Consider the following 26,312-nt stretch of genomic DNA (forward strand, 5'->3'; position numbering starts at 1 on the left):
ATAACTCAGCATAAAATGGTGACTTAAGAGGAATTCTAGTAGTGAATCTAGTATTGAATCTAAAAATAAAACAATCCTATCAATAAAATAAGCCCTGTCCTTTCAAACTATAAAAAGCATCTGGCAAATTTTTAACCATCAATCCCTTCAAATATGCCAGGATGTTTTATATTTTCCTTGTTGAAAAATACAAATTTTTCAAACATATACACCACCGTGGCAAGGTAAAATTTAACTGAAGAATGTCAGGAGGATTTAATATTAGAAAATCACATAATTCAAAAGATTAAAAAGAAAAATTAAAAGCTATAATCAATAGATGCCAAAAAGAGCTCAATAAAATTTAAGCCCATTCTTAATAAGGTGTATGATAGTTCTTTACCATGATTAGAAACTATCATAATTACTGGTGGAACAAAAGGCATTTTTAATAAAAATTGGAACACTGTTGCAAAAATTCTGGTCAATGCAATAAAATATTAAATAAAATGAAGTATCAATTAATGAAAAAGATAGAGAAAAATGTGATACAACTGTAAACTAAGTTTTACAACAGTTTTAGAAAATAAGAATATGAGAGGCCAGGTGTTTAAAAGGTACAAATTAAACAAAAATTTTTAAAAGGAATCCTAAGAAAATAAATAATTATATCACCAGTGGGGAGGCAAGGTTGATATTCAGGTGACAAACAACTTACTTACATTTTTTATATGCTGGGGAACCTGTCACAGTTCTCAAACATTTTACCACAACTCTGACTCTGCAAGAAGCACTGTAGTATAGTGGTTCTGTCACCAAAAAATGCTTGATCTTGGATATGATCTGTTAATTACTACCAATTTCTTGTCTGCTACATGTTTAAGCAACTTTAAGAGGAAAGACTAGAAGCACAGTTGCTGTTACCTTGGTACAGCTGAGATATGGTGGCTTCAACAAGAGAAGGACTGGAAGTGGTGGTTACGGGAGAAGTCATCAAATTCTAAATATATTTTGCGGATGAATTAGATGTGGAGTGTGAAACGGTGGAGCCTGGCATAATTCACTAGGCAAGTGATGACACCACTGACTAAAAACAAGGAACTTGGGCGGGCCGCGGTGGCTCAGCGGGCAAAGTGCTTGCCTGCTATGCCGGAGGACCTCGGTTCGATTCCCGGCCCCAGCCCATGTAACAAAAACGGAGAAACAGAATACAATAAAACAAGAAAATGTTTAAAAATGTTTCCCTTTCTTCCTTCCTTCCTTCCTTCTATCCTTCCTTCCTTCTCTCTGTCTTTCCTTAAAAAAAAAAAAAAAAAAAAAAAAAAAAAAAAAAAAAAAACAAGGAACTTGTAGGAAGAACAAGTTTTAGGAAAAAAGCAGGACTCTGAGACATGCTGAGTTTGAGAAACCTATTAACATTGCCAAGCAGAGATTTTGAGAAACCCAAGTTTGACAATGCAAGTCTGGGGTTCTGGGGACAAGTTATGAGATTTTGATGGTATTTAAAACTTTATGAGATTGGATGAGGTTACCTCAGGAATGAGTATAAATATAAAAGAGAACAACCAAAGGACAGAGACTTGGCCAACATTTAGTTTGTAAAGACAAGGAGGATTAAACACAGGAAACAAAAAGTCATGGCCAGTGACTAGGAAGAAAACTAGGAGAGGTCACTAGGAGAGGCCTTCATTCAAAAATAAAAACTGTGACAAGAAAAAGAGTGATCATCAATATCAAATGGCTACAGACTGGTTGAGAAAAAGAGACTAAATATCCAGTATAGCAACTACTTGTCTTAGCAACTTGAAGATTACCAGTGACAAGTACTTTTAGTTAAGTGCCTAACTGAAGTGGATTCCAAGAAAATGGAGACAAGAAACACAGACAAATTTTGCACCCCCCGGTGCTGGAGTAGGAAAAATACAAGACAAGGCTATGACTCACTCCCTTTCAAAAATTTATTTTACTTTAATTTTTAATTGTAGGTAACAAAAAATTCTTCTGTACTTTGTTATAATTACACATTTTTATTAGTACACAATAAAAACATAATCATAAAAAAAAAGAGCACAGCACTGGTTGAATTTATCTACCCCTTCCCACATCCTCCTAAACTAGGAATTATGCTAGGCACTTTCATAAATGTAATCTCATTTAACTTTTAAACAATGCAGAGAAATAGGTATACAGTTTATCACTATTTTAAAAATGAATAAAAACAAGGTCCAGAGGTGTTAAGTAACTTGCCCTCTGTTAAGCTGTAAACCATAAGGATTTGAGTCCAGATTCACTTCTAAAGCTATTTATTCTCTACAGATTTTTCATCTAAGAAGTCCACTTCTTAGGCAAGATTAAAAGACACTGGCATCTACTTCAGGGTTCCTAGTGTTACCCACAGGATATTTCCTTTCATGAAACATAGCATTGTACAATTCAGTATTACCGAAATTTGGAAACTCAGGCAGCTGCTACTCTACTCTATCAGATTATGTGGTTACACTGTCTGATTTTTTAAGAGGAGCCAGAAGTCTGCATTTTTTTTGTGTGAAATCAACAGATAATTTTTATACTAACAACTGATTTAAAAATTTTACAATCATTGGTAAGCTAATCAAATACTATTTGCACACTATATGTAGTCTTTGGGTGGTTACCAGTTGTGGTCTCTATAAGTCTTAAATACCTCCTCCTCCTAAGTGCTTTTCTTCAGTGTTAGCAAGCTAATAACATCTCTGTCTTTAGAAATTATGTGTAAGACATGCTACAATATTAAGAAACAGCTGGCACTTGGAGGGTAATCTAAGGTAAATGAGAATTCCACTTCTATAGTTTCTCAAAAACGACTACAAGTATAGCTAGGTACTACAAAAACTACAAAGATGAGAGGGATACAGCACCCATTCTAAAGAAACTTACGCGTAGTTGGAAATGGGCAAATTATAACCCTATAATGAAGCAAATTAGGTATGGACTTTAAGGGAGAGGGAAAATTTACTCTCCCAGTAGAAAAATAAGATGTCACTGTCACACAATTGGGGAACATAGGTAAAAGAACAATGAATTCAAAAATTATCCCAAATACAAAGGAAATGAAATCAAAGGAAGAAAATCAAGCTAAAACAATAGAAGAAATGAAACTAAACCTTTGAAATGAATTACAAATTTGAAACAGAAGGTGCTACACATTCTAGAAAGAAAAAAAGAAACTCCCAGTGAACACACCAAAACCGTATCCTTCATACTGCTGCCGTTCACGCGCCATCGTCTGTGTGATGACTGTCTCCCGGGCATGGTGCCGCCTTCCCTGCCTGTCTCTGATGCTGTTATGTAACTCAATCTGCTCTAGTTCATTGCTGAATCGATTTAAATACCTGAAAAAGTAAAGAAAATTATTTTAGTTAGGATGTCTGTACATTTGGCCTGTATTACTTCATTTAAGACATGCTTGCTACTCTAAATTTTATATTCCTCTGAGTTTCCCAAGTCCTCAGACCTCTTTACCCCTGCCCTAGATAATTCAACCATTTCTATAACCTCAAGGACCAAATCACAACCTGCTAACAAAGTATCTGTTAAGTCCCAGACTCTCACTTCAGTTACCTACTGGACATCTCTATCTGGGTGTTCCTTAGTGTTCATCCTTACCACATGAAAACAGAACTTGTTAAAACCCCTGCTCCCACCCGTTACCCACCAAACCTTCTCTATCTCTTGAACTCCCCATGTCAGGAAATGGTATGACCTGGTTGCCCAAGCCAGAAATGTAGGTGTTTTCCTTGACACCTCTCTCTCCCTTTTCTTCCACATATAAATCATCACTAAAGTTTGAGACTTTCACCTTTTTAATATCTCTGGAACATGTCCATTTCTCTTCACCATACATAACCAAGCAGAGGCCATCATCACCCCCTGCCTGGATTGTTATCAATTCTCAACAGTCTCCTAGCCAAGGGCATCGCTGCTTCAGCATACTCTCCTCAATCTCACTCCTGTGACCCTTCTAAACTTCAAATATGATCACTTCAGGTGCTTGCTGTAAAAGCCTCCCATGGTTCCCATCTCCTACAGGATAAAGTCCCAACTTGTAACCTGAAAACTGGGATCTTTCATGAGCCGGTTGCTGCTAACTGCACTTGCCACATTTTCCTCCTGGAACTTGTTATTTGTGATAGTAAGTGTCTAGTACTTCACTAAATTTGTCATCTTCTTTTCTTACCTCTGGGCCTATTTAATGATTTTTTTCCCTCTGTTAATTCTTACCCTTCAGGTATCACTTTAAATGATATTTCCTCCAGAAAGCCTTTCCTGATCCCATAAAACTAGGCTAACAACCACTCTGAAACCCAGAAAATTAACAAATATACCAAAGTGCTAAGCCAGGATATAAATATAAAGTTTATCTGGTAACAAAGCCCATTTGCTCTTCTATAAATCTAGAGCAGGACTCCACCTCTTAAAAGAAATCACACTGAGGGGGCACGGGTGGTTCAGTGGTAGAACGTCTGCCTTACATGCAAGAACATGGGTTCCATTCCCAGACCATGCCCCACCCCCCCACCCCCCAAAAAAATTATGTTGAAGCATTCCCCTTTCTGATTCTTTATAGTATGTTCAGTATTTACCTTTCAATTAATTCACAAGCATCTTTCTTTGAATATTCTACTTTTTGGGGATCAAGGTGACTGTGAAACCACTGTAGTTTTTCACCTATAAACAAGTACCAAGACAGTTTTAAAACACCATGAGTCATCATTTAAGTAAAGAAGTATTCATTATAATTTTCAACATTAATATGTTTAAAACAGCAATAAAATTTATTTCAATGTTTAATATAAAGCCTTGTGTATACTCAAAGCTAATAAAACCATTCTGGCAGAAATTAAATTGTCACATCTTAATTTAAGGAAGAAACTGGGGTGGGAGGGATGCTCTTCTGTAAATATATCTCTTATCCAATATGCAGAAAAAAAATTAAAGAACACTTTAACAGAATACAAAGTATTTAAAAAGCAAAAAACAGGACCTGTATAAAATAAAAAACTTGATTGCTAATGATAAAAATGATATTTGCTAAACACTTACTAAGCAGCAGACATTACATTAAGAGTTTTACAATCCTATGGAGATCAGTTCTATTACTATCACCGTTTTACAGATGAGGCAGTTTAAACAGACTGCCCAGGGCCAAGAAGTTGGTAGATACTGATAGACATTATATAAGGAGTATCGGGATATATTACCAAACAGCTTATAAATCCCATCCTTATGAATAATCAGGTCATTAGGATCTCTTCCAATTATATTCTCCAATATTGAGATCAAGAAATAGCCCTACCCAGCATGCTGATATTTCATTAAGAAATACTTTTCTATTATCTGGCAAAGCATCAGAAATATGAGTCCAAATACCTTTAATTTTAGTAACAATGCCTAACAGTCATTATTTCAAATATCTCAGTCCTTTTGAGATGACCATCAATAAAAATTAACAATAAGTTTAAAAACAAAAAGAAGGGGCTCATGACACAGAGACCCAGATTGAGGATGTGTGTACACACATCATTAAGCATGAATTATTGTTTCCATAAATGCTTAGACATACTACAGTTAGGGAGCTAGATATTAAGCTTTATATATATATATATATATATATATATATATATATGTATAATGTATATATATTTACACACACACATATGAAAATATAAACTGAACAGTTTCTAGAAAAATGAGCTAGAAATTATTAACACTGTCTATTCTAAAAGTTAACAATTGCTTTTCTTGTTTTGGTTTTGTCTTAGTCAAATCAGGCAAAGAAAATTCACTGAGATTCACTCTACTCTCACCTACTTACCAATAATGTTGAGACGCAAGGCCTTTTCATTCTTTAATCTTAAAAGATAAAGTATATAAGTATTAGAAAATTTCTAAAACAATTTTTAAAAATCAGTCATAACAATGAAAGGAAAAACTGCCCAAAGAATTATAATTCAAAGACCCAAAATGCATATAGAAAATTAACTTTGTTAACATGGAAACATTTAAAATCATGCTTCTATTTTAAATCACTGAAAGAAAATGTTATTATAAACTTTTTTTAGGCTCTTTTACGATTAAACAAAGCCTATAGGAAAAAAATTTTGAGAGCACAAATGAAATACTGATGGGATTAAAATGAACATTCAGGTGTTTTATGTAATGATGAAATATATATAATAGGCAAAAAGAGTAATGAATACCTTTTAAAAGACTGAATGCTATCACCAAGACCAAAATGCATTACTGTTATTTTTTTAAACTTCAACAAGAAACAAAATAGAACGATTCCTTTTCAGGATTGAAACGAATGGTGTAACATAAGAAAAAACTCATTTATTCTCAGATAATAGACTGGTTAAGATATGCTTCCAATTGTTGATATTTTAAATTCTATATACTAACTCATTCAGAAGACACCTCTGGATATCTCATTTCTGTCAGACTTGATGCTAGTTCTCAGAGATAAAGCGGTAAACAAGAGATCCACTGTCTTTTCCCTAACAAAAGCGGTAAACAAGAGACCCACTGCCTTTTCCCTAACAAAGGCGGTAAACAAGAGATCCACTGCCTTTTCCCTAACAAAGGCGGTAAACAAGAGACCCACTGCCTTTTCCCTAACAAAGGCGGTAAACAAGAGACCCACTGCCTTTTCCCTAACAAAGGCGGTAAACAAGAGATCCACTGTCTTTTCCCTAACAAAGGCGGTAAACAAGAGACCCACTGTCTTTTCCCTAACAAAGGCGGTAAACAAGAGACCCACTGTCTTTTCCCTAACAAAGGTTATGAGCTGGACGGTGGTTAAGAACACAGGAAGTATACAGAGACAAATGAGTATATTTAAAAAAAGGTAACTACAGGACTTCTTAGGATTCAGGAAGGTTTTCCAGAGGATGCACTCAGAAAGCTGCAACCTGAACATGTAGAAAAGTCATTCAAGACAAAAATAGGACAGGACCCACGGGAACAGGAAAAGAAAAATATTTTAACTAAGAACAAGGTTTTGTATAAAGGGGAAATGCACATGGCTTCTAACCATAAAGGAGTAAGCTGACAAGGTTTATGCCCACTTTAAACAATCAGAAAACAAAACTAATAAAATGAGGTTTTTGTTATCAAGTTTTTGGTCACAGAATGGGAGAAAATATTGCAATATAAATAACAAAGGACTTGTATCCAGAACATACAAACAGCTCATACTAGTCAATAACAGACAAAAAACCCAATACCAAAAGGGCAAAAGATCAGAACAGATTCACAAACATACAAATGGCCAATAAACACATAAAAAGATGCTCAATCTCATTACTCATCAGGATATGCAAATTCAAACCATACTGAGACATCACTACACCTACCACAGTGGCTGAAATTAAAAAGACTGACAATAGCACATGTTGGAGGATGGAAAACAACTTTCACATACTGGTGATGGAAATATAAAATGGCACTATCTTTTTGGCAATGTAAAATTTTATAAAACTTTCTTTTTACATAAAAACAAATGGCTGGCCCCTTAGTTTGCCATTTCCTGAAAATAGCCCAAATTGGAAATAATCCAAATAACCATCAGCAGGTAAATGGATAAACAAAGTGCATAGCAATACAATGGAATGCTATTCAGCAATCAAAAGGAGGAACAAAACATGAAATAGCATAAATTTCAAAAACATTTTAAGTGGAAGAAGTTAGCCCAAAAGACTATATACATATGATGGAATCATATGAACATTAGGAAAGATATATTTTATCTACCAAAATAAAGACCAAATCAGTGGCCGCCTGAGGCTAGGTGTGGGAAGATGCACAAGAGAATCTATTGAGAAAGAGAAATGTTCTATATATTGATTATGATGGCTATACCAATGTATATAATCATCAAGACTCAAAAACTGTACATTTAAAAATGGATCTTTTTTTATGTTAATTGCACTTCAAAGTTGATTTTAAAAAAACAAAGAACATTTCATACAAGGTGGAGAATGGCTTTGAGAAGAACCCATTTCTAGAAAGCATATAGTTCAAAGTCACTAACAGTAACTCTGAATGGCTTCAATGGGAGCCTAACCAAAAACAGTATCGATAGCTGGGATGAAGAAAAGTAGATAAATTTGAGAATCACTTTAAACTGTAACTAAATATAAAAATGTAAAATTCTTACTAAGATAGATAATGGGTAAACGTGATTTTTACAGATAATGTTTAAGTGAGGTAATATCAATGAGATTAATTCTCAGAGGTAGGGTTTTCTAGATATTTACCCATTATGTTCAGTTTCTCTTTGTTAATTTTTTGTAATAAGTCATTTTCATTTGGCATCTAGAGTTCTTTGCCACATACTCAGGACGAGAGATGACACTGCATAGCAATAATATGCTGCCATGGTAACAAAAAAATCATAACATCAGTTAAGTCATTCATATAAAATACCCATTTTCTCCCTGCAAATTGTACATTACATGGAATGTGCTAATCATCGGTGTATTAGTTTCTTTTAACATTAACAGAAACAGTATTTCAGAGTTTTCAAATGCTGATGATGAGCATGTTTGAATTCATCTTTTAGTGTAGCTACTGTTAACTCTTGCAGCGCCTTTAAGTAGAATAAGTGGAGTCCATCCCTATGAGTTACCTGATTAATCCAGCAGGTCAGGTTTTGTATCCTCTACCACATATCAGAGGTACAGTTCCCTAACAAACATTCTCTCTGACCTTTTCCCCAGTTCTTCCCCCCAAAAAGGAACCCTAAGAAGTAGTACAAAGAATCCTGGGTTCTGTAGGAAAGTTTGGAGACTGGGCAGTCCATATTGCCCAGTTACTTTTGTTCCTTAGACAATCACCCTGTTTTTGAGGACTGCAGATAATGTATCTTTGGCAGGCAGACACTACCAAAAGATGGTAGCTTGATATTCATGTCTTTGTCTTCCTTGAGCATGGCTGGACCTAGTGACTTACTTCTAACAAATTAAATAGGGAAACAGTGATAGATGTCTTTCCAAAATTAAGTTACAAAAAGACTGTCTTTTGTCTTACCCACTCTCTCTCCCTCTGTCTCAGATTCCTTATTTGAGGAAAGCAAGCTATCATGTTTTGAATAGCTCAACAGAGAGGTCACATAGCAAGGAACTAATGTCTTCAGCCAACAACCTGCCACGACCTGAAGTCTACCAACAACTATATGAGTGCATTCAGAAGCAGTTTGTAATCACCCTAAGCTAAAAGTACCCAGCTAAGTGGCACCCAGATTCCTGAGCCACAAAAACTGTCAGATAATATATGAATATTTATTACTTAGCTGCTAAATAATAAATTGCACAGCAATTTCTAAGAAATCAGAGGTATTTCAAGTTAACATTAAGTCCCTGTGCTAGTATTGTGAATTGTGTAACCCGAAAACCCATGTCCTTTAATCCTGATTCAGTATTGTAGGGTGGAAACCCTTTTGAATAGATTATCTCCAGGAAAATGTGGTGTATTTAATTTTGGGTGTGGCCTTGATTATATACTGGAGTCCTTTAATAGGGGGAACTTTTTGAAGAAACCTCAGATGCAAAAGCTCAGAGAACTGCTGCTTCAGAGCTAACAGACACACGGATGTTTGGAGATGCTTAGAATGCCAAAAGAGAGAGCAGATGCCCAGATACGAGCAGAAGCCGGAAGACGTTGCATGTACCTTCCCATGAGATGCAAAGCAAGCACGAATCCAAAGGTGTGTCCTACAGGAACTAAGTGAGGGCCCACAGATGTCTAGAGAGGAAACCACAGGAAAGAGAGGCTGAAAGCAATGGAGCCCAGGAGTAAGGGACCAGCAAATGCCAGCCATGTGCCTTCCCGGCTGACAGAGGTGCTCTGGAAGGCATCAGGTTTTCTTGAATGAAGGTAACCTCTTGTTGACGCCTTAATTTGGACATTTTCATGGCCCTTTTCTATCACTTTGCCTATAGTTGTACCAACTGCCTGGGTATCTTGTTAACAATCATATGTTGAAAATATGTGACTAAGCATTTCTGTCTTACTGAAAGCATGGCTTTAGCATAGGGAGATCAAGAACATTTCAAGAGGATATTTGACTACGCTCCCACTTAAATGTAAAATCAAGTCATAGACATTGATGCTACTACACAAAACAACATGTATGCAAGCTTAAGCCTATGTTTCACAGCCATAAAATATGGCAGACAATACTAAAACTGTTATCTTTGTTTGGTTCTGGGGCTATGACTTATGAAAATAACTTTTCTTAAATCTATTTTTATTAAAGAAGGTATAGATTTACAAAAATATCATGCTCAAAATAGAGTTCCTATTACCCGCCGGTTTTTTTTTTTTTTTTTTGACATGGGCAGGATCCAGGAAGTAAGCCCAGGTCTCTGGCACGGCAGGTGAGAACACTGCCACTGAGCCACTGTTGCCCGCCCTCCCTCCTATTTTTAACATTTTACATTGTATCTTTGTTACAACTAATGACAGAATATTATTAGAATGTACTATTAGCTACAGTACATAGTTTACATTAGGGTTCACTGTTTGGGTTCTATAGTCCTATGAATGCTGTTTTATTATTTTTTTTTAATTTGTTGTTCTAGCAACATAAATACCACCTAAAATTTCCCCCTTTTAATCACATTCAGATATATAAATCAGCAGTGTTACTTGCGTTCATAATGTTGTGTTACCATAACCACTATCCATTACCAAATTTCTTCTGTCACCCCAAACAGAAACTCTGTAACAATTAAAAACTAACTCATCTCCCTCTCCTACCCCAGGCCCCCGTAACCTATACTCTAGTTTCTGACTCTATGAGCTTGTTTATTATAATTGTTTCACAGCAATGAGATCATACAACATTTGTTCTTTTCTATTTCACTCAATATGATATTTTCAGTATTCAGTATTTAATATTCAACAATACCTACATGTTGTTGCATGTATCAGAATGTCATTTCTTTTTATGGCTGAAAAATATTCCATTGTATGTATATGCCATATTTTGTTAATCCATTTGTCTGTTGATAGACACTTGAGTTGCTTCCATCTTTTGGCAATTATGAATAATACTGCCACAAACATCAGTGTGCAAGTATCTGTTTGAGGCCCTGTTTTCAAATTTGGGGAGTATATACCTAGAAGTGGAACTGCCAGGTCATAAGGTAATTCTATACTTAACTTTCTGAGAATCACCAGTTTTCCATAGCAGTTGAACCATTTTACATTCCTATCAACAACGAATGTTCCTGTTTCTCTACATTCTAACCTTTGTTAATTTTTATTTTTTTAATAGTAGCCTCCCAATAATGGGTATATCTTGATTTGTATTTCCATAATGATTAATGATATTGAGCATCTTCTCATGTACTTTTTGGGGTGGTGACTTCTTAAAAATAAAGAATAAAAAAGGAGAAAGCTCTATCTATTTAGAACAGTGCCCAAGCAAAAAAATCATTAAGTTGAAAAAGATAACTTGCAACCTCGTAATGTTAAAATAGAGCTTTGACCAGTAGACGTTTCTTTGCACAAGTTATATATGAAACTAGCATGTTATTCTGTTTTATCCTTCTACAATTCTTTTTTTATAAAGCTGATTCTGTAAAATAATGCATAAAATTTCAAATATACTTGACAACATATTCGAGGCTCATGTTCACAAATACTTACAATGTACCACTGGTAGTAGTAAGACGATTTTTAAGTATTTTATGAGCACATAATTAAATAATCTTTAATCAAATGATACTTTTTTCCAACTTTTTTTTCTATCCTTTCTGATTTCACTAAGGAGAAAACCCAGTTTAGTGTTAGTTTATTTTAGAAATCTTCAAAACCTTGCCAAATCTTTTCACCCAAGATAAAGTAAGCATGCCCCCAAACTCAGGGCCTTCAGGGCAGGCAATAGCACTTACCTGGTTTTAGCAAAGATAAAATGTCTCCTTTTAAAAAATATTTAAGGAGGAATTTTTTTTAAAAGAACAATATTCAGTAAATAACTGTATATATCAGTGGTTCTCAAAGTATGGGCCTTGTACCAACAGTAACACATCAGCACTACCTAGAAACATGAAAGAAATGTAAAAAATTGGGACCGGCCCCAGACCCAATAAATGGTTGAAACCTCTAGGGGTAAGGTTCAAAAGGTGTTTTAACAAAATTTACAGGTATATGTCATGTACAACTAAAGCTTGTGAAATACTCGTATAAGTGACAATAGAAACTGCAAAGTCACTGAAGTAATATATTATGTTAAAAATATACACCAAAAATCATAAAAGTTATACAAAAATGCCTGAAGTTTGAAAAATACTGTTTTACAGGAGTACTGCTATCATTACAATAAATCTATAATAAAAAGAGAGGAAGGGAGGGAGAAATATAACTATGCAGTCACAGCATTTAACTATTCTCTTATGAAAAACTTTAGGTCAATTCATTATGAAACAACTGAACTTGACCAGATTATGGTTTTAAGTCTTAGATAAGGAATCAATATATAACAATGAAAGTGCTAGGTTCTAGCAACTGCAATGAAAATGCATCTAACCTAAGTGATTCACTGAAATGGTAAGACTTCTAAAATAGTCAAAATGATTATTTTGTCTTCATAACTTCATTTTAAGTAATTTTTATGAGTTTCTGCACTAGTTCCTGGGAATTTGCATAGGCCAAAGATGGAAGGGAGAATCAGCAAACCGCAAAATCTGGGCGGCTGAACAGAGAAAGGAGACCAAGAGGCAGGAAGAGAAGAAAAGACGGGATGTTATGTATCTTCACATTCTTGAAAAGAATATTTTCCCATGACTCTTCACTTCGGGAATGCAGGCACACTTCTGGAATGGCACAACAAGGACCTCAAAAAAACCCCACCTTACATAACAGCATTAAAAATCTTTCCATAGGGTGGGCCGCGGTGGCTCAGCGGGCAAAGTGCTTGCCTGCTATGCCGGAGGACCTCGGTTCGATTCCCGGCCCCAGCCCATGTAACAAAAACGGAGAAACAATAAAACAAGAAAATGTTTAAAGATGTTTCCCTTTCTTCCTTCCTTCCTTCCTTCTATCCTTCCTTCCTTCTCTCTGTCTTTCCTTTAAAAAAAAAAAAAAAAAAAAAAAATCTTTCCATAAAAGCAATAAAAAACTAAAAAAAATTGTCATGATGAACTTTTCCAGAATTCTGGAAATTAATCAAAGGCTTACAGCAATCCAAACAGCATTTACTCAAGAAAAATGGCTGAAACTCAGTAAGAACAGTGAGCTCTGTGGTGTTTTAATTTGCTTCAATCCCACACCCCTTTGAGGCAGGCTTGAAAACTTGCTCCTCAAGGGAGCTGTAAAACACCATCATCCTAGCAGCCACTATGGATGAACAAATTTTGAGCTCCTGAAAAGTCTAATCTCTAGGGAACTGTCACTATTTGACTTGTCTGGTAATTACAGCTTGCTGAAAAGCTCCATTCTCAGATCTTATATTTAATTCTACCAGACTCACAGCTCATTCTATGCAAACAGCCATATCCCAGGGCATTTCTTATAAACCATCAATGGCAACTACTTAACATAAGGCTGCTGCCTAAGGTGACATTACTATTTGGGGCTAAAAAGGGACTAACCGAAGTACTTAAAAGAGAAATCTGAGCAACAGACAGTATATAAAAGACTTTGAAAAGTCCAACATATTCTTGGAAATCTAGAATGCCATGTGCACATCTAGGGCTGTATTCCCACCAAAGAAAGACCTGAGATGACCCTAATTTCTCACCTCTGGCTGATCCTGAAGCTCCAATGAGGTGAAGGCAGATTTAAATTGCATACTGTAGCAGTATAGCATGCCATTAACACACAAAGCCCCTCAGCAGAGCCTGGGAGACTTATTCATTAAAAGCATTTAAGGAAATCTGTATCCAATCATTTGCTAACCATTAATGAAGAAGAAACTTCAAAGGCCACATATCAACAAAGAATACAGACTAAAAATCACTAAGCTAACAAATAGCAACAAAAAACAAGCCCTGGGAGGAACTGCACACTTAAGTATTCAAAATGCCCAGTTTTCAACAAAAAGTTATGTGACAAGCAAAGAAATCCCATCCTTGGGAAAAAATAGCATACAATAGAAACTATTTCTGAAGAAGACCAGATGCTGGATTTACTGAACAAACTTTAAATTAGCTATTGTAAATACGCTCAAAGAACTAAAGAAAATCAAAAGAGTTAAAATTCAGTATGAAAATGATATTTCACCCAACACAGAATATCTATAAAGAAACAGAAATTACAAAATTGAACCAAATAGGAATTCTGAAGTTGAGAAGTAAAATAACAGAAATGAAAAATTCACTAGAGCTTCAACAGCAGATTTTTAACTAGCAGAAGAATGAACCGCAAATTTGGTAACAGATTGTGCTGGTTCAAGAAGATTATGTACCCTAGAACAGTCCCATTTTAATCCTAATCCAATCTTCTACGAGCACTGTTTCTTTTAATCCCTATTCAATAACGTAGGTTGAAATTTTTATTAGATTATCTCCACGGAGATGTGACTCGCCCAATTGTGAGTATTAATCTCAGATTAGAGGGAGATATAACTCCACTCATTCCAGGTAGGTCTTGATCAGTTTACTGGAATCCTTTAAAATAGGAAATGTTTTTGGAGAGAGGAGATCCATCAAAGCAACAAGAACCACAAGAGCTCATGTAGCCAGAGACCTCTGCACATGAAAAAAGAAAATGCCCCTGGGGGAGCCCATCAAGCAAGAAGCCTGGAGAAAAAGCTAGCAGACACCTACATGCTTGCTATGTGCCTTTCCAGATGACAGAGTAATCCTGAACTTCATCAGCCTTTCTTGAGTGACAGTAACTTCTTGTTGGTGCCTTAATTTGGACATTTTTATAGACCTGCTTTAATGGGTACATTTTCATGGCCTTACAACTGTAACTTGCAACTTAATAAATTCCCTCTTTTAAGTCATTCCATTTCTGGTATATCGTATTTCGGCAACTAGCAAACTAGAACACAGATCAACTGAAATTACCCAGTATAAGCAAAAACAAAAAAAAGAATGAAGAAAAATGCAAAGAACGTGAAAAAAACCTCTGGGATACCATCAAGCACACCAACACAAGCAAAATGGGAGTATATGAAGGACAGAAGAGAGAAAAAAAAGCAGAAAGGCTATTTGAAGAAATAATGACCAAAAACTTCCCAATCTGATGAATACATCTAAGAAATCAAGGAATCAACAAACTATAGGCAGGATAAACTCAAAGAGATCCATATCTAGCAAATCACAGTCAAACTGTCAAAAGAGAAAGACAAAGAAGGAATCAAAAGTAAAGTGACTCATCACATATAAGAAACCCTTCAACAACAGAAACAAGGAAGTACAGAAAAAGACCTTCAACTAAGAATTACATATTCAGCAAAATTAACCTTCAAAAATGAAGAAGCAAGATAAATAAAACTAATATGAATTTCAGACCAGTTCTACAAGAAATACAAAAGGGAATCCTTCAGGCTGAAATGAAAGGACGCTGAACAGTTAACTCAAGAGTACATGAAATAAAGAGTACCAGTAAAGATAACTACATAGATAAATGTAAAAGAGTATAAATGTATTTTTGTTTGTAAAACTTTTCTTCTCCTAATTTAAAAGACAACTGCATAAGGCAATAAATATAAAAGTGTTGATGCACTCATAATGTAGATATAATCTGTATGACAATATTACAAAAGAGAGGGTGGGAATGAAGCTATAATGTAGCAAAATTTTTGTACACTATTGAAATAAAATTGACATTATTCCAAATTATACTGTTTGGGTTTAAGATGTTAACTGTAATCCCCAAACACTAAGAAAATAACAATATATACCATAAAGGAAATAAGGGAATTAAACTGGTACACATGAAGGCAATCTTATGGCTGTATTCACTTTTTATCACTCCAGTAAAACTCCCTCATGGTCACTAATGATTTCCATTTTAATAAATCAAATAATGAACTTTTAGTGCTTATTATCAATCAACAGACATAGGTTGATCCCTACCTTTTGAAATACTATCTTCTATTTCTTCCAACATATTGGCCATTCTTTCTGAGTTTTACCTGTTGGATTCTCCTCTTTTCCTCAACCTCTAAATGCTGGAGGGTCACCAGACTCAATCCTTGGTTCCTTCTTTTTTCTATCTACATATACCCCTTAGGTGATCTCACAAACTCTCATGGCTTATAATCCCAGATACCTCCCAAATTTGTGTCTACATCCCTAATGCTAGACTCAACATATTCAAATGTCCATTCATTATCTCCTCCTATATGTCTAATAGGCATTTTAGCTTATATATGTATCTGCACAGCTAATTCTCCCTCACATCTTTCACCTCTGTACTAAAATATAACTTCCTCAGAGAGGCCCTTTATGAACATCCTTTATAATCCAGCACCTCTCTCTCACTCTCCATCCCATCATACTTATCACAATCTGTTATTTAAATTTATCTGTTTTATGTAAATTCTTCAAAAGCAGAATCTTTGTTTACTGTCTTATCCTCAGTGCTTAAAGAATACTCAAAAATATTAAGGACAAAGGAAGGAAATATTAAATTGATAAAGGATATCTGTTTGAAGGATAAGTGTATAAATGGGCTTTTCATTAATGCATGATGAAAATATACTTACTTTTCCTTTTTTTCTTGTTTATGGGCCTCTCTTGTAATTTGAGCTGCTTTTCTACTGTATGGGTGAATGACTTTTTTTTCCCGTCCTGTACCTTTTCCCTTTGATGCTTTAGGCTAAAATTTAGAAAAACACATGAAACATACAATCAGATTCAAAAGTGATTCCTGTTACAAAATTACTTTCAGAAAGGGATCAGACTTCAACTAGAGCCATGAATGAATGAAGCAGACCTGCACAGACTAGGGTACATCAGAACACAGGGTTAAGGATGATACCATCCAGACCTTAAAACTTCTACTTCTGTGTAAGACCAAAGGGAAAGATGTTTATTTGGTGAAAAATTTATTTTGGGTAGTGCATTACCTGATTTAACTTGTATGGTCAGTTTAGTTGAACACCATAAGTACATGAAATCTTAAACAGTGAGATCTTGCGGGTTTGTCCAGGTTAGTGTGATGCACCAACAGATCCCAGAGTAATCTGGGCAGTGATAAAGAAGTATTTGCAAAATTTCTTTGGAGGACTGGGGAGAAAGAAGGAAATATTCAACCTTCTCATTTGGAGAATTCCTGATATTCTTACAAGCGGTGGGAACAATAAAATCAATAGGCTGAGCCCTCAATCTTGGGGTTTGCCCCTATGAAACTTATTCCTGCAAAGGATAGGCCAAGCCTATTTATAATTATGCCTAAGAGTCATTCCCCAGAGAACCTCTTCTATTGCTCAGATGTGGCCTCTCTCTCTAAGCTAACTTGGGAGGTGAACTCACTGCCCTCCCCACTACATGGAACATGGCTTTCAGGGGTATATATCTTCCTAGCAACATAGGTCAGAACTCCCATGAAGAGACGGGACCCCGCATCATGGGATTGAGAAAACCTTCTTGACCAAAGGGGGGAAGAGATAAACGAGACCAAATAAAGTTTCAATGGCTGGGAGGTTTCAGAGTGAAGAGGTTATCCTGGAGGTTACTTTTATGCATCTCTTTTTACTTTACAGTGTATCGGAGTGGCTGGAGGGAAGTACTTGTAATGGTTGAGCAGTGTTCTGGTAGCCCTGAGTCTTAAAGAGGTTGTGTAATGATATAGCTTTTACACTGTTTACACTGTGCCCTTGTGATTATGAAAACTTTGTGTCTGGTGCTCTTTTTATCCAGAGTATGGACCGATGAGTAAAAAAATAATAGAGGGGATAGAGGGTAAAATAAATTGGGTAGATTGAAATACTAGTGGTCAAAGGAGGGGGTAAGGGGTATGAGATGTATGAATTTTTTCTTTTTTTTTTTCTTGGAGTGATACAAATGTTCTAAAAATGATCATGGTGATGAATACACAACTATGTGACAATATTGTGAGTCACTGATTGATACCATGAATGGACTATATGTGTGAAGATTTGTCAATAAAAATATTTTTACAAATAAAATTTTAAAACAATAATAACAGAAATACACTGTGCCTAAAACACTATATATGAATCAGGACAAATGAGCCAGACTTGCTAAATAATTCTAACAGGCTTCATTTCTACGGTCATAGCAGGAAATATAAATTCAGAACTACCCTCCAATGATATCAAACAGCAAAGAAAGGCACAGAAGGAGTCAATAACATCAGTTTTTCATCTGGTCCATCTTCAAAGTTGGTACAGAGAGTGCAGATGAAAGGAGACTCAGGACTGGAAATCTGTATTACAATTAAGAAGATTAAGAGGGTAGAAAGAATACAGGATGTCACTGGGAGCCTGATTGTAGAGGTTACGTGTGGAGCAGAGTAAGTAGCCAATCACACAAAATTAAAAGTAGTCTCATAGCCTGTGCAAATTTGGAATAGAGGAGGTAACAGTAGACCCCTCAAAATTAGCATATCGAAAAGGGAACAAATTATTCCCCCACTCAAGCTTTACGTCAGTTAACTAGGTCACAATTCACTCAGTTCTCTAAACCAGAAACTTTGCTTGCTCTTTATCCTACAAAATTATTTTCTAAATCTTATCTGATCTCTATTATTTAGGAATCAAATCTGGTTCCTGTAACAAAAACCCAAATAAGAGTGGCTGAAACAAGACAAAGTTAAGCTCTATTTCAAGTAAAAAGTTGGAGCTGGAGTTTCTGCTCCGCAAAGCTTTTAGGGTCCCAGGTTACTTGCATCCTGTGGTCTATTATCCTTAGATACAAACTTTATTCACATAATCCAAGAGGGCTTAGTATGAGGTCTACACTCCAGCCAGTGAGAAACAGGTAAGAGATATTGGAAAATATGCCCCTCTCCTTTAAGAGCATGATCGGAAAGTTGTACATATTACTTCTCATATCCCACTGACCAAAATTTAGCCATATAGCTATGCAAGTAAGACTAGGAAATATAATTTCTATTGAAAAAGATCCATTTCTACAGAAGAAACAGATGGAAAATATCAGGAGACAGCTATTTCTCCAACAAACCTAATCCTCAAAAAGGCCACCATGATTAGGATGGTGTTTAGGTTCTCCCTGCCAGTTCTTTTACTACACAAACCGAACTCTGCTGGTTCACAGCTAGGTCCTAAGACCTCAGCATGGGAAAAAAATCTATCCCCAACCTACTTCTCCAGCATTAAAAGATCCTTCATCCCATCCTCACTGAACTTCTCACAATTCCCAGATACCTCTTGCTGTTTCTTAACTTCTTGACCTTCACTTGTTACTATGCGTACAAAATGCATCTTTTTATTTGTCCTTTGATACAAAACTATTCAAAGTCACATCCACTGTAAAACTCTCCAGGTAGAATTAATGAAAATGACCATCAACTCCTCATTTATCAACAAACTCATTTCTCAACAAGCATTCACTGAATCCTCTTCTGATGTCTTAAAAACTTAATGAGAGATATCTGAAATTCCAGATGCTACTACAAGGTGGTTACAGGTATAGATAGGGGAATAAAAAGCAAAACTATCATAAAACATACCATGTGTATTCTTTTATACATCTCTTCACGTGAATATGTGTGTATGTGTGTGCATGCAAGCGTGTGTGGTTGGGGGGAAAGGCAAAGTACGATAAGGATTTTTTGTGAGTATAAATTCTACTTAGCAAATATGAATCAAGTTTGTATAGTAGACAAATTTAACCACTGAAAAAAAAGAGTGGATGTTGTGCTAAATGCCTTTTCTGCATTAACTGAAAGGATCATGTGGTTCTATCCCTTCTGTTAATGTGGTGTATTACATTATTTTCTTATGTTGACCCAATCTTGCATATTAGGATAGACAAGTTTTTTAATCAATCTATTCATTAGTATCCTCATCCAGAAAATGAGGATAATCACTATAGTTGTAGCAATTAAATGAAATAAACTTATGAAATGTTAGCTATTATTATATAAAAATTCCATAATTGCATATTATTAGCAAAAATACATGAATATAAGAACAAAACAAAAAGTTCCCATGGTAGCACACACTGTGAATGTAATTAAAAACGGTGGTAAAAATGGAAAATATTGAGTTGTATATGCTACCACGATAAAAAGGTAATAAGATGGTGTGTAGACTGAATTATGTACCCCAACAAAACCATGTTCTAAATTTTAATCTACATTCCTATAGTCATGAGCCCATTGTAAATAAGACCTCATGAAGATGTCTTAATCCATCATAATGGAGGACTTACATAGAGAGGAAAACAGAAGCCAGAAATTAGAGAAAATCACAAAGAAGCAATAAGCCAGAAGTCAGTGAAAACCAGAAGAACAGATGAAAGCAGAGTATAATACTATGTGATGAAAGGTAGAAATACAAGCTGTCCTAGCTTGCTAGCTGCTGGAATGCAATATACCAGAAACAGAATGGTTCTCAAAAAGGAGAATTTAATAAGTTGCTAGTTTACAGTTCTAAGGCCGAGAAAATGTCCATTACAACAAGTCAACAGAAATGTCCAATCTAAGGCATCCAGGGAAAGCTACCTTGATTCATGAAGGCTGAAGAAGTTCAAGGTTTCTTTCTCAAGTGGAAGGGCACGTGGCAAACACAGTCAGGGTTCCTCTCTCATCTGGAAGGGCATATGGCGGACGCGGCGTCATCTGCTCGCTTTCTCTTCTGGCTTCTGGCTTCATGAAGCTCCCTGGGAGGCATTTTCCTTCTTCATCTCCAAAGGTCACTGGCTCGTGGACTCTCTACTTCATGGTGCTACAGCGCTCTCTGCTCTCTCCAAATCTCCTTCATTCTCCAAAATGTTTCCTCTTTTATAGGACTCCAGAAACTAATCAAGACTCACCCAAATGGGTGGAGACATGCCTCTACCTAATCCAGTTTAACAACCACTCTTGATTAAATCACATCTCCAGGAAGATTATGTGATAACAGATTCAAACACCCAGTATCGAATAGTGATTATTCTGCCTTTACAAATGAGATTTTGATTAAAACATGGCTTTTCTAGGGGACAAACAACCTTTCAAACCAGCACACAAGCCAAGGTATGTCAAAGATTATCGGCAGCCAGAACCAAGCAAGAAAAACAAACCTTGCCAATATCTTGATTTTGGACTTCTAGCCTCAAAACTGGGAGCCAATAAATCCCTATTGTTTAAGTCAACCCACTATTTCATACCTGTCACAGCAGCCTGACAAGATGGATGGCCCCAAAGAACTCCACCTCCTGATAGTCATACCCTTGTGGAATCGCCTCCTTTATAATGTGGCTGGACCTATGATTTCCTTTTAAAGAATAGCATTTGGCAAATGTGATGAGATGTCACTTCTAAAATCAGGTTATGAAAGGTGCTTGATTTCCATTTTGCTTACCCTTTCTTCTCTTACTTGGCTGACTTCAGTGGAAATCAGCTGCCACTGTTGTTAACTGCCTATGGAGAGGCCCATGTGGCAAATAACTGAGGGAGGCCCTCCAACAGCTAGTAAAGAACTGAGACCCTCAGCCCAACAGTCTACAAGGAACTGAATCCCACCAAAAATGATGTGACCATGTGAATACGCTTGGGAGTGGATCCTTCTATCAACTCCCCTACCCCAATCTTCCCCAGGTTGATTGATGAAATAAGACCATAGCCCTATTCAAAACCTTGACTGCACACTTGTGATAAACTCTACAGTAGAGGACTCAGAAAAGACACACCTGATTCCTGAGTAACAAACTGTGTGAAAATAAATGTCGTTACTTTAAGGTGCAAGTTTTGAGATAACTTACTATGCAGGAATAGATAATTACTAATGCAGGACCAAGAAAAAAAGCAAAGATGTGTTCTTTGCAAACATAGCATGAGTCTATATATCATATAACAACTAAAATGCTTTTATTTTTAAAATGTTTCATTTTAAAGAAATAAAACAAAGGACACAAAATTCCCAAGAAAAAGGATGCTCTCCGAAGCTGCTAAAACTTAACAACTGAAATTGCATAGCTGTGATGTTTCAGCAGTATGCCCAAGGGTCTGAATTTTTCTTTAAAAATTTTCTTTAAAAAAAGAAATAGTTTGATACCCTTTGAGTATGAAAAATCTCAGTAAAAGAGCCACTAAGACTTAGTACAAAGAAAATACACAAACAAATTGTACTTAAATTCTGACTCAACTGTGGCTTATGATTCCTCATAATAATTTATTCAAGAAATGGTTACCTCAAGGGAGGATATAAATCTACCATGAGGCTGAAATATGTATAACAAAATTTATTAAATTTCAAAATACCTTTCATGCTTTTCAACATATTAAAACAAAATAAAAACAAATGCTTCGACAAGGGAAAACTGAAGTAAAATTCTTATGAATAAAAATATTAATCTACTAAGCAGTCTGGGCAAGTTAAGTATTTCCTAACTAAAAACAGCAGTCCATCTCCATCAGTCAGGGATTCCCCCAAGTCTACACTGCAGTGCACCAATGGAAACAGCGCAGAGTGTACACATATAATGTAACTGGGTGGAGGCAGGATATAAAGCGCACTTTTTCTACTAAGATCTATGTTTTAAAAAGCACTAAATCTAATTTTCAAAAATGTAGTGAAAATAGCATTTCCTTTCATAGGCATAACAAACAGACTGCTTAGAATAACGATGCCTGGTAGTCTGAAAAGTAACTAACACCACAAAAATATTGCAGTCAGAAAACTAGCATTAAAGATATCTCTTGCTTACAATCTTTAGGGATTACATCAAAAAACATGGGGCAAGAAGCACCAAGAATTGACTTTAAGACATTAGTTTAAGATGTCAGTCTCGACCTTAAGAGGCAGGTAGAGATATGAGGTAAGTAAAGTAATACATGGTTATGGCACTTAGGAAAAAGTATGACCTAAAGATGAGAATTTTGGATATGTCTGGGTTATAAATATAAATGGAACTTTAAACCCTCCAGAGATGATAAAACTCCCTACTATATAAGAGTAAGAAAAGAAAAGGGCTTAGGACTAAGCTCAGATGAAGTACAGATACTTAATGAGCACGTACTATATAAAAGGCACTTTTCTAGGAAATGCAGATACACCAGGTAGGGGGTAAGGGAAGGAACAGCTAATTTTTAACCTAATGAAATTGACATTCTCATGTTATTCATGTTTGCCTCACCAAGCTTAGATTATGGGATACTCATAAGCAAAGAACATATTGTGTTAAAACAATCTCAATTCTGAAAGTACTAATAACTTCATTTTAGGAAGAATTCTAAACCCGTGGTAGTGAACACACTGCCTTGATAAGAACTACACGTAATGTCATGGGAGGGTTCTTTAGGACAATGCTAAGTTTTTTAGGTCCTAATTTCCAACACATTTTCACAAGCCAAGTTATAAAAACTAATTAACTTACAGCCATTAATTATGATAACAATTGGATATCCTTGAAAGGATGTATCTTAGTTTGCCCATCACATGATGATGTTCTCTCCTTTCTGCTTCTGTGACTTTCAGGTTTTCTTTATTAGGCCTCCAGGAATACAGATTAATGTCCACCTTGATTCAGTTGGCCACACTTTAATTAAAAACAATATCTTTTAAAGGTCTTATTTACAACAGGTTCACACCCGCAGGGACGCGGTTTAAGATTAAGAACATGCCTCTGTTGTGATACACCTTCGATGGGAGGTGATAATGAAATAAAGAGGTTGGTTGTCTGATCAATATCTGTGCTAACATTCCATGATAAAAAAATCTACACATTTATCTCATTTTTATAAAATAAAACTTCATTTTCAATTGAAAAAAGCTTTGAAAAAGACACTTTGAAAGACTGTTGCTTGTTCACTCACAAAACAGTCTATATTTTTTCCAACTTGTACTCAATAATTGATTTCTGTCCCCGATTTGTACCATGTTACTGACAGCTCGCCACTAGAATTCTAGCACATATTACTGTTTATCCCTCTCCTTGCTCATGCTTTTGTAAGAACTAAAACAAAACAAAACAAAAAACTGTAGCTCATATCAGTTTGACAAGACAAGCTTATTTCTATTCAAATTAATTGTGCTTGGAGAAACCAATCTTCTACTCTGTTGGCCTGCCACTGAAAAGGAGCAAGTTGATAAATTACCTAAATAAACAGTTAGATGAACAAACACTGTGCCCCCCGGTCCCTGCAATAGGCAATCTTTATGTTAACAAACAATTATAAAGCAAGAAAGAATGCACTGTTGTGTGTGAGGCAATTCACCAACAATCATCACTACCCCTGACAAACACATACCTACCGAAAGTTTTTAAAAACTATTAAAATAAATGAATAAATAAATCCCAAATTTCTTAAGTATTTAAATTAGGAATAACATTTGTCAGTTTCTAGAAATCCAAATGAACTTTATCATAGAAAACATTAGCTACTTACCAAGTATTTACCAAAGAAGGGTCATGTATTTCCCACTCCAACCCTACAAAATAAGGAAACTCTAAAATGGGAACATACTGAGGCCAAAAAGGATTAAGTAACTTTTAAATTGGGCCATCAGCTTCATTATTCTGTTTGCACAAAAATTAAGCCCAGTTCTTACTCCAAAGTTAACGCTTATACGTTGCACTTGCTATGGGTTGAAATGTGTGCCTCAAAAAGACACGTTTGAGAAAAACATGTTTGAGAACAAGTCCCAATCCCACAAATGTGGTCCTATTTGGAAATAGGATCTTTGAACAATGATTAGCTCAAATGAGGCCAAACTGTATGAGAGAGGGCCCCAATATGACTAGTGTGGTCATAAGGAAAAAATCCAAACAGGGAAAAAACAGAATAGACACCCATGAGAAGATGTAGGCAAATGCATCAATAAACCAATGGGGCATGGAAGAGGTTCTTCCCTAGAGATTTCAGAGGGAGCATGGCCTGCTATCACCCTAATTTTGGACTTCCGGTCAGCAGAGCCATCAGATAATAAATTGTTTTAAGACAACCAGTTGTGGTACTTTGTTACAGCAGCCCTAGAAAACTAAGACAGCACTGCGCTGCTCTGCAAAAAGCAATAATCAGAAACAGGAATGGGGCAATGGAAGGATGAAGACTAACATCTGCTTAAACTACTAGGATCAGGTTTAGGTCAAGATTTTGTTAAGACAAATACCCAGAACTAGCAGTTATTCTCCTCCTGCAGATGAAAGAAAAAGTTCAAAGGGGTTCAGTAACTTACAACCCACATACCTTTTAAGTGACAGACCCAGAATTCAAACCTAACTTGGATCCTCTAGAAATCCAATGCTTTTTCTCACTTAAATATTTTGCCTCAAATGGTAATTAGGTCCTAGACTAGGTTAAAAAGATGCAACCCAACATGTATTAGTAACAGAATATAATAGCACTAGTCCAAACAAAGGAGCCATGTGATAAAGCAAGCGGGAGTGAGTCTCTTCCCCATTATCTGGGCAGAGAACCAACTTGAAGGGCGAATCAGAAAAAAAAAATCTGTATTTAACATTCTTCTACTTCCTTTTCAGAATCCCCCTCTTTAAGCATTTGCTCCCCAAAGATACATTTAGGCGTTCAGAGAGTTGAACACATAGCAGATATTAGCAAAAAAATATTAAAATGCACACACAGTTAAGTAGGAAAATAAGATAAAGAATGGTATTTGATAATTCACTCTTTAGATAACAAAAGCATACCTGAACTGTAACTCAAGTAAGCAAAGATAAAGCTAAACTGTACCTACCTGCTGCCTTGAACTCAAAAGATGAAGGAAAAGAAAGCCCAGCTCACAGATATACATAAAATGCAAAATCAATTATAGTGACCCAGGACAATCTCAGTAACTCCACAATCCTATATACCTTCCCCACACTCAAAACACGGAAAAGGGAGAACAAGCACATGAATTAGGCAAAATACAACGCTGTTCCCAAAATGCCAGTCTCCCAATTAAATACTTCCCTACCAAGAAGTTTTAGATTAGCATTAAGTAAAATATTCCAAGCATTCAAAGATTTGTAAATAAAATTAAAAGCATATTAGTCTTTTTAAAAGTTGGTGTATCATTCCAGTCTTAAAAAAATCCAGTTTTTTTATTTTGTATATGAATCTCAAAGTGAGAAACCTCTTTCTAAGCACTACATAAAACCCAGAAGATATAAAATATACCTAGTTACATAAAAATGTTTAATTTCCGGAATGCCAAACATATCATAGATCAAGACAAAAGAGAAAAACAGAAAAAAATC

General features: G+C 35.7%; 1 protein-coding gene across 2 annotated transcripts in view; it reads right to left on the reverse strand.

Moving 5' to 3' along the window:
* The window catches only part of TMA16 (translation machinery associated 16 homolog), a 34,180-nt gene that overhangs the window by 3,689 nt on the left and 4,179 nt on the right, over positions 1 to 26,312 (reverse strand). The window contains exons 2-6 of one of the 2 annotated variants that reach the window (XM_077139617.1): positions 23,487 to 23,648; positions 16,685 to 16,797; positions 5,834 to 5,871; positions 4,602 to 4,686; positions 3,202 to 3,350 (exon numbers count right to left, since the gene is read on the reverse strand). In XM_077139617.1, coding sequence (XP_076995732.1) covers positions 3,202 to 3,350; positions 4,602 to 4,686; positions 5,834 to 5,871; positions 16,685 to 16,797; positions 23,487 to 23,492 — 391 coding nt within the window. In that variant the 5' untranslated portion in view covers positions 23,493 to 23,648. The remainder of the gene's footprint in view (positions 1 to 3,201; positions 3,351 to 4,601; positions 4,687 to 5,833; positions 5,872 to 16,684; positions 16,798 to 23,486; positions 23,649 to 26,312) is intronic. The other variant, XM_077139618.1, reaches the window with a different exon arrangement.

The sequence above is a fragment of the Tamandua tetradactyla genome, chromosome 22 (genome assembly GCF_023851605.1).
Source record: "Tamandua tetradactyla isolate mTamTet1 chromosome 22, mTamTet1.pri, whole genome shotgun sequence".
Classification (NCBI taxonomy): Eukaryota; Metazoa; Chordata; class Mammalia; order Pilosa; family Myrmecophagidae; genus Tamandua; species Tamandua tetradactyla.